Source organism: Oenanthe melanoleuca, chromosome 17 (genome assembly GCF_029582105.1).
Source record: "Oenanthe melanoleuca isolate GR-GAL-2019-014 chromosome 17, OMel1.0, whole genome shotgun sequence".
Taxonomy (NCBI): domain Eukaryota; kingdom Metazoa; phylum Chordata; class Aves; order Passeriformes; family Muscicapidae; genus Oenanthe; species Oenanthe melanoleuca.
Window position 1 is genome coordinate 2,921,002 of NC_079350.1, and position 15,173 is coordinate 2,936,174.

The 15,173-nt window shown below is 47.4% G+C and overlaps 1 protein-coding gene across 1 annotated transcript; it reads right to left on the reverse strand.

The window, feature by feature from the left end:
- Positions 1-84: 84 nt before the first annotated feature.
- Positions 85-15,111, reverse strand: SNAPC4 (small nuclear RNA activating complex polypeptide 4). The gene is made up of 25 exons (XM_056505529.1): positions 14,616-15,111; positions 14,440-14,579; positions 14,281-14,390; positions 13,762-14,245; positions 13,065-13,126; positions 12,431-12,637; positions 11,933-12,058; positions 11,342-11,420; positions 10,752-10,833; positions 10,184-10,288; positions 9,630-9,702; positions 9,199-9,363; positions 8,835-8,982; positions 8,429-8,535; positions 8,067-8,161; positions 7,843-7,937; positions 7,491-7,576; positions 6,636-7,034; positions 5,629-5,718; positions 5,166-5,400; positions 5,006-5,076; positions 4,576-4,668; positions 4,312-4,339; positions 1,823-3,891; positions 85-1,354 (listed from the first exon to the last, which is right to left on the reverse strand). The coding sequence occupies exons 1-25, from the start codon at positions 14,957-14,959 to the stop codon at positions 1,235-1,237; spliced, it is 5,613 nt and encodes a 1,870-aa protein (XP_056361504.1). The 5' UTR covers positions 14,960-15,111; the 3' UTR covers positions 85-1,234.
- Between the last annotated feature and the right edge of the window lie 62 nt (positions 15,112-15,173).

The following is a 15,173-nucleotide window of genomic DNA, read 5'->3' on the forward strand; positions in this document are numbered from 1 at the left end:
ATTTTTCTCATTAGCAATCACTCTCATACACACATTATTAAAAGCACTATTTACCAAGAAAAAAACCCACACAGAACACATCAGTAATTTTTAAGTGAGAAAAATAAAACATCTGTATTTCAACAAATACTTAAGAGTCATTTGGATACAAAATTAATCTGCTGCTTATTCCACAGTATTCAGTCTGTGGAAAGCAAAGCCAAGCAAAAACCAAGCAAAGCCACAGTCACAGCACTAAAAAACACCCAATTAGCATATTCTGAACATGGATAAACATTCACATAAATAGGGGGTAACACAAGAAGGAAATAAATAACCACCATTGCTCGTTGATTTCCAGCAATATTCCCCCTCAGCATCTATGGCAGGTGGGAGTCTGAAAGAGCAGAAGTCTGTCCCTGAAAGATTTCCCCCTAGCCAGTTTCCTTAATTTTTACACCTTGCCTACAGTTGCAGATTTTGTTGAGGGATGGGAAAATCAATCCAGCATTTTCCTCTTCCTCAGGTCCCTCCAGTCAGCACTGGAAGTGGTAAAAGTGAACAGTGCAAAGATTATCTCCTCCTGCCATGCAGGAAGGCAGAGCACATTCCAGTGACCCCTGTAACAAAGCAAAACAGCTCCTATCAGTCACAGCAATTTTACAGGGAAGTTGCCCTTTTGGAGTTTCTAAAATTGATTTTCAAGAAAAAAACTCCCCAACCAGTCTCATCTGATAACCATGTGAAACAGTGTTCATGTTCATTCCATCCAGTGCACCAAAAGCCTCAGCAGGTATCAGGACATTACCCATTTGTACCCTGCAGAAGGTGACCTGTTATAACTGTACAGAAATGAAGCCTAATAGGGGAAATAAACCCCAAACCCCACCAACTGCTCAAAGATGAAGTATTAAAGAAAAACTCCACTGTCAAGCCTATAGAGTGCTACCAACTAGGTGCATACTAAATAGGGTTTGGGGCACGAACTAAAAGGCTGCCAAATGTTTGAATTTCATGAGTTTTTATATAATTTTATCATAGAGACATCACCTTTCCCTCTCCCCAAAATATTATCAGCCTTAGGCTGTGATTGATGGTGCTGTAGAACTCTGTGTCCTCAGGGAACAAGAGCAGAGATCATTTCAGTCATTTCCAGGGGTCATGATTCACTGTCTGAGCAGAACCACAGACTAATGTGGTTCAGCTTGTCAGCAGGATGTACAAACCACTGAGCAGCTACTAACACATTTCCTTCTCATATCCTCCTCCTCTTCTTGAAGCGTGCACTTCTCCTGATCTGGGGAGCTCTGGCATCAGCCACATCAGTGTAGGAACCCAAGGCAGACTGAGCAGGGCTCTCCTCAGCCCTCATGCCCTGCAACAGAACCAGGAGATGATCAACACAAGAATTACAAACAACCCCTTCAGCCACCTTTTTGATTTAGGGAGCTCACCAAGACTTCTAAAACAATCTTTTGTTTACATTCAAAGTGAAGCATGGCACAACATTCCATTAGCAATGTCAGAGAAGGCACAACACATCAGTTTACAGAGTGAAAACAGAGGCCTGATTCCAAAAATTTCAGATTATAAAAGGGGGAGGGAGCTTTGATACCCATTTCTGCGAACTGTCATGGCACATTTAAGGTGCTACATGAACCATGGGCTTTCACCCTCCCAGCTGAGCTGCAGAGCTTTCCCTTTTATCAGCTGTAGAGCTGTGTTTATTCAAAAGGACCAAATTTCTGCTACACTTAAGAACAGTGTGGGCTTCCCCCTGGATTCCAATGCAATATTTATCTGGCAGTGATTTTCTGCTTTTAGCCCCTGGAATCTCTTTTACCTGATTTAGTAAACCAGTATCTTTGTCTCCAGGCTCATCCTCATTTCTCCAGTGATCCTGTGCTCCTGTTAATTCATTCCCACAACTCTCTTCCTCAGACACATTTTTCTTACTCTGCCACTCCTCGTCATCACTATCCTCATGTTGCTTCCTGCTGGCTGACAGAGTTGTTGTCACTTTAGGAGGAGGCAGAGTTGCCAGGACAGCTGGGAGTGTGAAGGCTGCCAGGAATCTGGCTTTCAGCAGGAGGTAAGCAGGGTTATCACCCAGTTTCTGCTGCACCAGTTCTCCAACAGCATGGAACACATCCCCAGTGCCCCCGTCCCCACTGGCCTCAGAGGGCAGCAGAGAGGCTGCCTGCTCTTCCAGAGCTGCTTTCTGCACAAGGAGCTTTGAGAGGGTTTTAATGCTGCAGAGGAAAGGTGGCAGATAAGGCAGCCTGGTCTGCAGTGATGGCACCTGAACCCCTTGTTTCCCAGTCAGCCACTCCTTCACCAGCCCCTCATCCTCCAGGGAGATCAGGCTGAAGTCAAGGAGATTCTTCTCTGCGCTGGAAGTGCTTGGCTGAGGGGGAACGTCAGCACTGGGTGGTTTGGAGGCAATGGGTCTGTTCCTCAGTCCCTGGGCACCAGAGCAAGCAGAGTTCCCTGAGACATTGCTGTGAGGAGCTGCAGGTACTGGCCACAGCACAATCTCTGTCCTGCTGCTGTCTGGACTGAAGGATGATCCATTTGTTGTGATGAAGTCACTGCTCCTTCCCGAGCTGGTGAGACTGGGCACAGGCTGGGAATCAGAGCCCTGAGTGCTGGCAGGAGGCTCTGTTTGGGGCAGCACGATGGCACACAGGGCTGGGCTGGCAGCTGGAGCTGCAGAGGAGTCTGGAGCCATGGAGGAGCCATCTGAACATGCAGGGGTTACAGCAGGAACGCTGGATGTGCTGCTTCCAGGACACACTGAGGGCAGAGGTGAGGGAATTGTGGACTGGTCAGCTGCCTTTCCCAAAGGAGCCCCTGCCAGCTGGGAACTTGGCCCTTTTGTCTCTGCACTGCTGGGGTGAGGTGGCTTTGCTCCAGCTGGTACAAGAGTCCCTCCCAAAGCAGAGACATTGCCATTGGAAGTCACGTTTGTCTGACACTGGCTTTTCCCAGCAGCAGCTGGCATTCCCTGGGGAACACCCACCGCAGTCTGGACAGTGCTGGGGAGCAGGGTCTGGGGGATTACAACCCACTGGAAGGGCAGGATGCTGTTGGGAATCACAGGAGAAGCAGCTTGTGGAGGGACAAGAGCAGGCAGCAGGCTCACTGGTGTCTGCTGTGGCCTGTCACTCTTCAGCTCACAGGTGACTGGTGTGGAAAGGGACAATGTGTTGGTGCCAGACACCAGGCCAAGAGGCACCACTGCCATCTGGTGAGGCACTAAAGCCTGGTTTTGCAACACTGCTGAAGCTGAGCTACTGGCTGGGTCCTGACCATTGCACCCTTCCAGGTCTGGGGCCTTCTCTGCTGCAGCTGGATTCACACCTGGACAAACCCCTCCTCCAGGGCTGCTTTCCAGAGCTTCCTCTTTTAGTTTCTTACTTGACTGTAGATCCATCCCGTTTGAGCAACCAGGGCTGTCCCTAGCTTCTGGCACTGCTGAGGAATGGTTTTCAGGCACAGGAGCAGAAGCAGAACCTGCAGCAGAAGTCCTTGTGGGCACTGGTGAACCCTGTCTCTCTGTCCCAGCAGCTGCTGCAGGTTTGCTCCCTGCTTGTGCAGAGGGAATGATTTGCTGTGGTGGGTGCTGGATTATCAAAGGCCCTGAAACCAGCACTGGTGAGGCAACCAGCACTGGCCTCTGCAGGGCCTTCTTGGCCTGGGACTGCCTCAAGCGCTTCTCTCGCAGCAGTTCTGAGACAGTTTTAGGTTTCTGCCTCTGCCCCTGGCCTGGGGGAGCTCCCTGCACTGCTCTGGCACAGCTCTCCAAGGCACCAGTGGCACTGCTCCGTGCTCTCAAGGCAGATCTCCTGACAGAATTCCTTGGGATGCCCACTTGGGAGTTCCTCTGAGAACAAGCTTGGGATGAGTTGCCTGCAGAGGAAAGGACATAAAATGACAATGAATGAACAGTATTTCCAAAAGCCATTTCTCATTAAACATCAAGGAATGTGGCAAAATCCCTGTTTGTGAGAATTCCTACAACACCACAGTTCTGATTTAATCAAGCCAGGTCCCAACAACTGAACAAGGGGTAACTGTCCCCAGAAATCAGAGATGGGCCAGGAATGCACCCTAACACCCCAATGAACTGGTGCAGTGTCACTGGTTCCCAAACCCTCCAGGGTTTTTTCCAGTCCTTACCAAAGGGGAACATGCTTTAAGATCCAAGAGCTAGCAAAAATGAGCATGACAATGCAGGTTTCTCCTTCAGTTAAACTAGTTATTAATGCAACACTGATAAATTATGTGAAAGTTCTTGCACATCATAAAAATAAATGTTCTGGTAGGTACCTGAAGAAGTGTCCGTATTTTGGGAAGCCTGTAAAAAAAAAATTAAATTAAATTATAATTCTGATAATTTAAAGATGATTAAAATAGCACAGATGTGAATCAAACCCACATCTGCCACCTCCTGAACAAATGGCCAAACAGCCAGCATTTAATTCTGCCTCTGAACCAAAACAAACTGCTAACACACATATAAACTGTGTGGCCACACAATTAAAGTACTTATTTAATCAAGAATTCAGTGAGAAAAGTTTAAAAACACAATACCTGCTGAGGGCTCCTTGCCTTAAGCAACTCCAACTGCCTCAGCTTTCTCTCCTTAATAATCTTCATACAGCCTTTGGTATCAATCTGGAAGAGCTGCAAGGTGAGAGCTTCATTAACATTTAAATAAGAGCAAAAATGTTATGCTGGAGTCAGTGACAACACAAAATAGAGGGAACATGCTTCACATGCAAGATTGTGGGGATATTTTACACTTAGAGAAAAAGCCCTGGCAGCTTTTGGATCAGATTTTGGATGCAGGACTTATTTAAGAAACTTCATATGCAAACCATGAGGGTAGATTAGTCCAGTAATTAGATCATTTGTTTAAGAAACAAAGATAAACCATTTATTTATTTAAGCCTAAAATACTAAAAAATAAAGACTTGCAGTGTTTAAAAGCAGGTAATGCTGTTAAGACAGTAAAACTTACACGAACCAGCAGTGCAAACAGGGGAGTGCTGCTGAGACTGACTGACTTCACCTGCTCGTGAATGGCAGCAGCTGGAAAGAAACCCAACATCAAAATCAGCTGGGAATTCACTCAGAAGACATTAGAAAGCAGGGACAAAGGTAGGATGGGTCCCCAGTACCTTTAGTCTGGTAGAAAGCCATGCTCCCAGCCTGCACAGTGCAGGGCAGCAGCACATTGCCCACCCAAGGGGTCACTGCCATCAGCAGCCTCCTGTTCAGGCTCAGCCTCCTCCAGCACTCCCTGTGCCGGCGCCCAGCTCTCTCTGGCAGCTCCTGCAGCCCCTGGGCATCCTGGCCAGCAGCTGCACCCTCTCCAGGGGGCTTGGCTAAAAGGCTGCCAAGAGGTTTTAGCATCTTTAATTGCCGTGCATGAAAAAAAAAAAAATACACAATTAAGAGTTCCCATTAGGAAGGTTCTGCCATTAGTCACAGGACAAATCATTCACAGGGCAGTTAGCATAAAAAAACTGTGAGCTTTTCCTCTTGGGATTACAGTGCAAGATCTGTGATTATATAAATTCCTACTAAGCACAGCTGGGCAGTGCTCATGTCACAAGAGCAGACAAGACAAGAGGCACTCACCAGTTTCCTCTGGAATCTCGTGTTTCTCCTTAATATTGTTCTCACCTCCTCCAGGCTAACCTGCAGCACTTGTTTTCCACACTGGGAAGCCTGAAGATGAAAGCACACAAGAAAAGACAGAAGGGAAAGTCACTCCAAGAAAATTATTTGCACTGGATATGCACAGCAGATACAAGTTTTCAACATTCCTGCTGTTGAAGATATCTTATTAAATGAAATCAACTCTGAAGTGAAGACATTTACTGTGGGGTTATATTGTTGATTGGATGGTTGCTGGACAGACTCAGGAGCTCTCTATTTTCTGTTCTTCAGGTTTGCAGTTTATTATAAGGGTGTGGGTTTAAGAGAGAGTGTAGAGCATGGAGAGTAAGAGAAGTAAGAGAGTAAGAGAGAGCAGTTTCCCATTTACAATACAATAAGTATTTTTCTATGATGAATATTCTAATTTCCATTAACCAATCTAATACAATATACTAATTTCCTAATATTTGCATGCAACCTATAGGAACTACTAAATTCCCATGTTTTATGGCTTTCTTATCTGTAACCCTTATCTTCAGACCTTTCCTGCCATCCTTGGGACAGGATGTCTGTTGGTTCTTTGGTATTTGTGGCATTTGGTATCATCTAAACAAAGGAAGAGGCCTCCAACCTTCACATGACTGTTTTCAGCCTCTATGTCAAAAACTGCTAGCATCTCTATTTCATCTATTGTTTCAGAACTACTTGCTAGGCACTCATAAGATTTTTCTGTTTCCTTCCCAACAGTTTACTTTTAATGCTTTTGCATCATCACAACACTAAGTGTGTATTTCATAAAAGCTTCTGTGTGAGCAATCTACCAAAGACGCCAAAACCAGAATTTACTGGGTAATTATCTTCACATTTTTGGCTTAACAGTACAAAGGAATGAACAGCAAGATGTTATATGCTCATCACATCATGCCCTTGCTGTAGCAGCTGCACTTCCCTTCTAACTTCTGATCCAAGCTCCCATCCCAGCTCACCTTGGCCATCACTTCTGCTGGATTCTTCACCAGCACATCTGTGGTACAGGACTGTCCAATGCCCCTCAGCAGAGTGCTGAGCTCACATGATGTATCAGCAGCTCTGTCTCTGTCACATCCTGCCCTTGGAATGTCACTGCAGCTGCTCCCTGCACCAGCCCTGGCAGCAGAGAGGAGGGACTGGATTTGGTATCTCTCCCTGGTTGCCTCCTGTGTTTCTGCCCCTGTTGGTATCCAGAGGTCAATGCTGGGGACTGCACACTCCTCATTGCTCTTGGTGCTTCTCCCCTCCTCCTCTGAGCTGTCTGCCAGGTCCAGCTCCATGTCCTCCTCACTGCTGCTCTCTGAAGGGCTCGAGCTCTCCTCAGCATGGCACCGTTTGCTCGCCCCAGATCTTTTCTTTCAAAACAAGCACACACAAGTTTTAGCCAGTGATCCCCCTGGTTTGCAACTGTCTCAAATCAGGAAGTTTCCTTCTCCAAAGTAAACAAGATTTTGGAAACAAGACCATCTTCAACATGGTCTTAAGCAACCAGAATTTCTTGAGTGCCTGGGACCCAAACTGGCAACTCATGAGGTACAGAAAAGAAAACCTACATATATCCCATCCTTATAGGCACTTCAAGGCAGGAAAGAATTCTGGACAATACACAAATATATAGCAAATTAACTTCAGTTCTTCAGAACAAAGGCTGCTTTACCCAGCAAAAATTTAAACTGTAAAATCCACAACGAAAACAGTGATTGTATGAAATCAATGTCATTTTTAAAGTTGATTTCACAGGATTCCACTTCTAGTTTAGAGAAACTTAATTGAAGAGATGGGACTGTGACATAGTAGGATTTCCACAATACCTTAGAGCCAATCATTTGTTTCCACTTGCTCAGGCATTGGGAGCCAGTCCGATGTACCAGGTCTGAAGCTATTTTACTCCAGTGACCTGAAAAGGATGCAGAACATTTTTATTTGTGCCACAAACTGAGCAATAGGCCTTTCAATGCAGCCATAACACACACATTATAAATTTCCCTAGATAAAAAGACAGTTACTGCATGAATGGATCTCAAATCCTTAATGCACACAACACACAATACAAAGAAGCTGCAATCAGTAGTACAAAGCAGAGCCTGCAGGACTTACAATGAAAGGAGAGAAAACCTCAATGACACCTCTAAACCTCTATAGATTGAGCACAGAAACACCTACCCAGGCCATGCTTCTCAACCAGTTCAATCAGCTGATCCTCTTCCTCCAAGCTCCACTTGCCCTTCTTTAGATTCCTGCGCAATACCTTTAAATACCTTCAGAATGAAAACATTACAGTCAGGAGTAAAAAATCAGATCATCACTGCACTCCAAGGCTGAACAAAACCACCCTCCCCAGCCAGAGCTTTCCCTTACTTAGGGGGCTGGCACTGGCCTGAACTCACCGCTCCCGGCACTGGGCGTCGCTCCTGCCCGGCACCTCCCTGCGGATTTTGTACCAGTCCTTCTCCCCGTACTTCTCAACTGCAGCCATCAGCATCTGTGTGCAGCAGGCAGAGCAAGAGCTGAAATCCTCACCAGCACAACCTAACAGGCCTGAGACAGCAGCACTTCTATTTGTTTCCCATGCACATCTCTGGACAAAAGTGTTTAGAAGCTTTTAAGTCCTCTTGAGCTGTAAAGTGCCCACCTTGGTTTGTTTTACACTCCTGTGTGCCACTGCTAAAGCTCAGATCTACAGCCAAGCCACACCTCAGCAGTCCAACACTCCCACCCTGCAATTCCAGGCCCAGAGAATGGAGCTTACAGCATCTTCCTCTGGTGTCCAGGCTCCTTTCTTCAAGGTGGGGTCCACACTCTTTGTCCAGCGGTAAATCAGCTGAGCAGAATCTCTTCCTTCCATGTAGTAAGCAACTGGAAATTAAAATGTTTATTTAACTCTGTTGTAATTAATGCTTCTTCCTTCATCTGGACAACACTTGCAAGCAGTGATTGCCATAAGCAATAATTTCTTAAAAAATGATCTTTGGCTAGTTTCAGCTGAATTTTCAGTATGGATAAAGGTTTCAAGAGATATCAAGTTCCTGCTGATATAATGAAGCTTACAGATAGGTACAGGAAAGGAGGAGATCACAACTTCCACCAAGGAAAAGAGAATGGGAGACTGAAGCATTCCAGGTGAATGAAAGGTTTGTCACTTATGTGTCACTTACTTTTCTTGTATGGGATATGGCTTCCCACTCTCATCTCTTGAACGAGCTCTAAAAGCATCTGATCCTCATCCTTGGTCCATTCTTTCCTTTTTAAATCTTTATTATAGATTTGGTATTTCTGCAAGCACTGGAAAGCTGTCCTGTTGGTCTTAATACAAAGAAAACAGAGAGAAGCAGGTAACTGGTTATTTATGAGGACAAAAAGCAAAGAGAGAAAAGCCAAAGTACCAAACCCTTTTGGTACTGTTCTTGGACACTCCTCAGAAAGCACTCATTAACAGTGAATTAGTATTAACATTGTTTTTAAACCTCACAAGAGGCAAAGTAAAGCCAGAATGAACCAACTTGCCAGCTCAGACCTTACCCCCAGCTCCTGGGCAACAGTCTGCCAGTCCAGGTAGTTGTGTTTAGCTGCTATCTGCTTCAGATTCTCTATCTCCTCCTCAGTCCATTCCTTTTTGTTGATGCTTGGATGCTCCCAATTTTGCCAAAACTTCCTCAGTTCTTCTGAGCTACGTTGTCCATCAAACTAAAAGAAACAACAAAAACATGTTTAGTTTCAGAGCTGGGATTGAGACACCTGGACAAACAGGAAAACCAGTGTTTTACATTCCAGATATGTCTTACTACCAAGTTTTCCAGAATTAAATCACCAAATTGAACAAGCTGAGGTGTCTTAACAGTCAACTTGGAGAAATGCAAGATGGAAACACTGGATGCAAACCAGATCAGGTGATTCTCAAGAGGAAGGACACAAATATCAGAAGCAATAAAACAGCTGATCCCCCAACTCACATGGATGTTTGAAATTTTGTCCCAGTCATGCTCATCGAATCTGTTTCCTATTAAGTCACCTTCTGGGAGTTGGCTAAAACAGAAGATACAAACAGGAAGAAAGAATCACATTAAATGGTTAATGAAATACTTTGTCTTCTTGATCCTGCCTCAATTCACTCTTCCCACCTGTTCCTGACTTCCACAAGAACTGAACACTCAGATTAGCAGGAGAAACAATTAATGCCATATCCAAATATGTTGCTCTAGATTTATTCATGAGCAAAAGCTCAAAAATATGAAAAAAAATCAGACCTCTGCTCCTTTGTTGCTAAAGTAAAGAGCACTTAAAGCAGCACCTCTATAGTGGGTGCAGGCACTACATTTTGTGTATCAAGAGCCAAACACATTTCTTAGTAAAGAACTGTGGAGATGACAGAGCTGCACAGCCACAACACCATCTCATGTTTTACAACCCAACACCAATGACCCATCTAGAAGCAAGAGGAGGGAACTCTTAGAGCTAAACTCTAAGAAACTTCATTTTTCACCAAAAACATAGAAAGACTTCTTACTTAATTTCCTCTATTTCTTGCTCCAAGTCTTTGATTTGCTTTTCCAAGATCTGTCTTTCTGTGTCAGTCTTGACTTTCTCCAGTTTCTGATTCCAATAACTCAACCTGTTCAAAGACATTTTAATCACTACTTAATAGGATAGGTGGGAATGAGATCAATGGCATCAGAAGATGTACAGGACAGACACCTTCCCCATCAGTACCATTCCTCCCCAAGTTTATTTTCACACAAAACTGTTCCCCCAGATTTTCCCACAAGGCATACTCATTGCCATATTTTTGCCCCTTCAATGCAATCCCTGACCCACAACAGGTTTCAGATAAAACATTTTGGTGTTTCCACAGAGAACCAAGGGTTGCTGCAACAACAATTTCAGCTTCAAGCCCTACAAAGTATTTTAAGTTACACCACAGTGCCAATGAGAAAAAATAGATGTTTTAAAATCCCACAAACTTAAGCAAATGACACAGGAACTTGCTGGAGGAAGGTGAAATCTCCACCTCTCCCTTCTCCTTTCCCAAGCAATGCTCTCAGCAGGAGAAAAGAGGATTTTTGGGCAGTACTCACTTGAGCAGCTTTGGCTGGAGCAGGCGCTGCAGGCGGTCGCTCGCCACGGATTTCTGCAGCAGTGTCTTCTCTCCAGTTTTCCCTAAACCAGACAGGGGAGCAGCCAGACATCAGTGCAAAACCACTGCCAGGAGACACTCACTGCTCCCAGCACCCTGGGGACATCCTCCAGCTCTGCAGTGAGAGTTCTCTGCCTAAATCACCAGCATCGTGTCAGACTCAGGCAAGGCACAGCCTCTGGCTCTCCAAAGAGACCCCACTAAAGGAATCACCCTGGGAGCACCTGGAGCTGCAGGTGTCCCTTGAGCTTCCCTTGCACCACCTTACTTGGTTTAGGAGTACTCACAGGAGCTGATGCAGCAGAACAAATGGAAAAGGAGTCATTAATGACTCACTGAAATAATTTATAGAGTACCCCATTCCCTTTTAATGACTTTTTAGTGAGTCAACCAGAGGTGTTGATGTTTAACTGCAAATAGGAACACACACACAAAAACATACACTAACAATATGAATATATACATTTTTTATATGAATATAGACATGTTACAGCTCTTCTAGAACATTGAAAAGCAACCAGACTTACTTACACTTGGTTGAATGCAGCTGTTCAAAGGATTTGATGCCCTGAGCTGCCTTTTCCTTGGCATCTTCGTTGGAAGGAGGGCCCTGGTGAGGATTGGAAGGGTTAGATACACTGAGAGTTAGACAAAATTATTGTTTCTTCTAAAAACTCCAGCATGAACTGCTACAAACTAACTGGAAACTCAAACTTGTGCAAACTGTCACACTCACACTGCTTAGTTACCTTTGTTCCTTTGTTAGCAAGAGCTCACAGGGACATATCTTAAATAGAAATATTACCAGTAATTGCTTGAATATATTAATACATGGGTGATGACAGTTGACATCTTGGCTACCAAAAAAAAGCCAAGATTTCCTTTTGCCAATGGCCTTTCAAAAAAACACACACACAAAAAAAGTACAAAGAATTGCTCCAGAAAATATTAAAAAAAAAAAAAAAAAATTATAGAAAATCTCATAAATGGAGAAAACTCAGTTTCACAGACAACCAGATTTCTGTGAGTGCTTTAAACAGCAGCATGGAATTGGGTCCTGGAAGACAATTAAGTAAAACTCAAGAACATTCAAGCCCCTGGTGAGTGCAATTATTTACTTACAATTCCTGTTATTTTATCCTTAAAGTATGGCTTCATAAAATGACCCAAAAACACATTTGGTGGTAGACTTCTGCCATCTCCTGCCTTGGCTGGTTTTGGACCATTAAGCTCACTTATGATTTCCTTCTGCAATACAAGAATGAATTGAACAGCATCAGTGTCTCCTCCAAATTCCTGATTTCAGAGAGCAGTGGCTGAGCCCTCACAAACACCCAAGGCAGGGTTCAAATCTGCAGCACCACACTGGAAAATCAGTGCAAGAGTTAATGCAGGATTTGGAACTTCCTGAGCTTGCACAGTGCAAAATTATTTAAAAGATTAATAAAATACTAACTTGCCACAACAAGCTAAAATATAACATGCAAAATACCAATTTTTTTATTGTAAGATTAATCAGTTAAAGAAACCATTTGAGTCCTGGGCTTAAGAGGAAGGAAGGATGGCAAATGGCAACCCAGAAAAGCTCAGAAATGAGAATTTCACTCCTGCTTTGCTCACCTGCTGCTTTTTGTTTTGTGCAATGAGCAGCTCCACTTCCTCAATCTTTTCCTTGATAACTTCCTGGTACACATGGTTCATCTGCAGGCAGGTTTCTGGATCCTGGGGCAGGCTTTCAATATCATCATCATCATCATCCTCATCATCCTCATCCTCATCCTCATCCGCATCATCATGATCACCACTGCCATCTTCTATTTCCACTTCCTTGAGGCAAATAAGGCATTTAGGGAGAAAACAAAGAAAAGCAGTTGTTTGAAAAGCAGATCTTACCAATCAGTTCTGTAACTCAGCACTTCCTCAGCTGAACCTGCTGTGTGCCCACAGTCTGAGGGGTTTGCAGGGACACAGAGCAGGGAGGCATCTGACCCTGGCACAGAAAAAAATCTCTGACACTAAATAACAAAGTCCTGGGCAGGAATACCCAAAATTTGAGTTTTACAGCGCACAAAGCCAAGGCAATCGCTTGGATTTCCCCAGGGGAGGATGAGGTTTCCCTTCCTCCTGCTCCCTTCAACAGACAGCTAGAATAGATGTCTAATAGAATAGACATCTAGAATAGATATCTAATAAAACAGACATCTAAAATAGATATCTAATAGAATAGACATCTACTTAAAGAGAAAACAGTTACCATTTCAGCATGAGAATCTTCATCATCACCATCTTCGTCATTGCCATCTTCGTCATCATCAGCTAGACAAACAAAATATAAGAATGCTGATTGTAGTGGGATTAAAGAAAACTTGAAGCCCAAACATTTTCAATGAAAGCACAGAGGAAAAAGCACCACAGAGATCTCAGATGTGACTATCAGTGGGTTTGGATACGGGGAAGTAAAAAGTGCATTTAGTTATACTCCACTTATGCTTTTTTGTTTTTGTTCTGATTTTTTTTTAATATCCTGGAGAAGGTGAAAAAGAGCAGCTCTGGGTAACTTCAGCAAAGCTGAATCGCGGCCCTGCACGAGAGGCTCCCGGGTGTGCAGCCAAGAGAACATTCTAAGCCAGGAGAAACAGAAACTTCGCACCAGCAGCCCCTCAGCATCCCCCGGGTGCGTACAGACTTCTGAGAGAAGGTACACAGAGCCCTGCGATCCACCACGGTGGGTGACACCTCCGGACTGAGATGCTCGAGTTGTCACGGATTTCTCTTGGCTCTGGAAAATGAACTTCAGGAGGGGCAGGAGCGCTGGGGGATGGCGCAGCTCACACAGCAGCTCGCGAGGAGCGCTCGGGCCCCGCGATGTCACCGCTGGCGGTATTTGGATGCAAAGGGAACGCGCAAAGCGCCGGCACCGGCGGCTGCCCGGGGAGCCCCCGAAGCCGTACCGGAGCTGAGGCTGGAGTCGGACAGAGGCAGCGGGATGTCGGCCCCGCCGGGCTGCAGGCTGCGCTCCAGCTGCTCGATCTCGCGGCGGATCTTCTCCCGCTCCGCATCGAGGTCGAGGCCCTGAGGGGAGCGGAGGGGCCCGGCCCGGCCCGGCCCGCGGGACATGGCGGCCCCGCCGCTGCCGGGGCTGCGCGGGCCCCGCCCCCCGCTCCGCCAATCGCCGCTGCGGGCGCGGGTCAGCTGAGCCGGCACGTGACACCGCGCAGCCAATCCGGGCGGGGCTCGGCGCACGTGCACGGCCGGGGGGCGGCACCGGGACCCGCGGGGACCTGAACGGGACCGCGGCACCGGGACACCGCGACACCGGAACACCGCCACACGGCCTTCAATGCACCGGGACCCGCGGGGACCTGAACGGGACCGCGGCACCGGGACACCGGAACACCGCCACACGGCCTTCAATGCACCGGGACCCGCGGAGACCTGAACGGGACCGCGGCACCGGGACACCGCCACACGGCCTTCAATGCACCGGGACCCGCGGAGACCTGAACGGGACCGCGGCACCGGGACACCGGAACACCGCGGGGACCTGAACAGGACCGCGGCACCGGGACACCGCGGGGACCTGAACGGGACCGCGGCACCGCCTTTAGTGCACCGGGACCCGCGGGGACCTGAACGGGACCGCGGCACCGGGACACCGCGACACCGCCACACGGCCTTCAATGCACCGGGACACCGCGGGGACCTGAACAGGACCGCGGCACCGGGACACCGCCACACGGCCTTCAATGCACCGGGACACCGCGGGGACCTGAACGGGACCGCGGCACCGGGACACCGCGGGGACCTGAACGGGACCGCGGCACCGGGACACCGCCACACGGCCTTCAATGCACCGGGACCCGCGGAGACCTGAACGGGACAGCGGCACCGGGACACCGTGACACCGGGACACCGCGGCACGGCCTTCAATGCACCGGGACACCGCGGGGACCTGAACAGGACCGCGGCACCGGGACACCGCGACACGGCCTTCAATGCACCGGGACACCGCGGGGACCTGAACGGGACCGCGGCACCGGGACATCGCCACACGGCCTTCAATGCACCGGGACACCGCGGGGACCTGAACGGGACCGCGGCACCGGGACACCGCGACACCGCCTTTAGTGCACCGGGACACCGCGACATCGCCACACGGCCTTCAATGCACCGGGACCCGCGGGGACCTGAACGGGACAGCGGCACCGGGACATCGCCACACGGCCTTCAATGCACCGGGTCACCGCGGGGACCTGAACGGGACCGCGGCACCGGGACACCGCGACACCGCGGCACGGCCTTCAGTGGCACCGGGACACGCCACCGTCGGCCTTTCCCTCTCCGCAGCCAGAGCACTGAACGG

Excerpts from the sequence above, each read along its gene's own strand:
- SNAPC4 (XM_056505529.1), bottom strand. The coding sequence starts at position 14,959 with ATGTCGCGGTGTCCCGGTGCACTAAAGGCGGTGTCGCGGTGTCCCGGT. Across the intron at positions 7,577-7,842 it reads GGTTGAGAAGCATGGCCTGG|GTCACTGGAGTAAAATAGCT; the intron begins GTAGGTGTTTCT and ends CATCCTTTTCAG. Across the intron at positions 1,355-1,822 it reads ATACTGGTTTACTAAATCAG|GGCATGAGGGCTGAGGAGAG; the intron begins GTAAAAGAGATT and ends GTTCTGTTGCAG.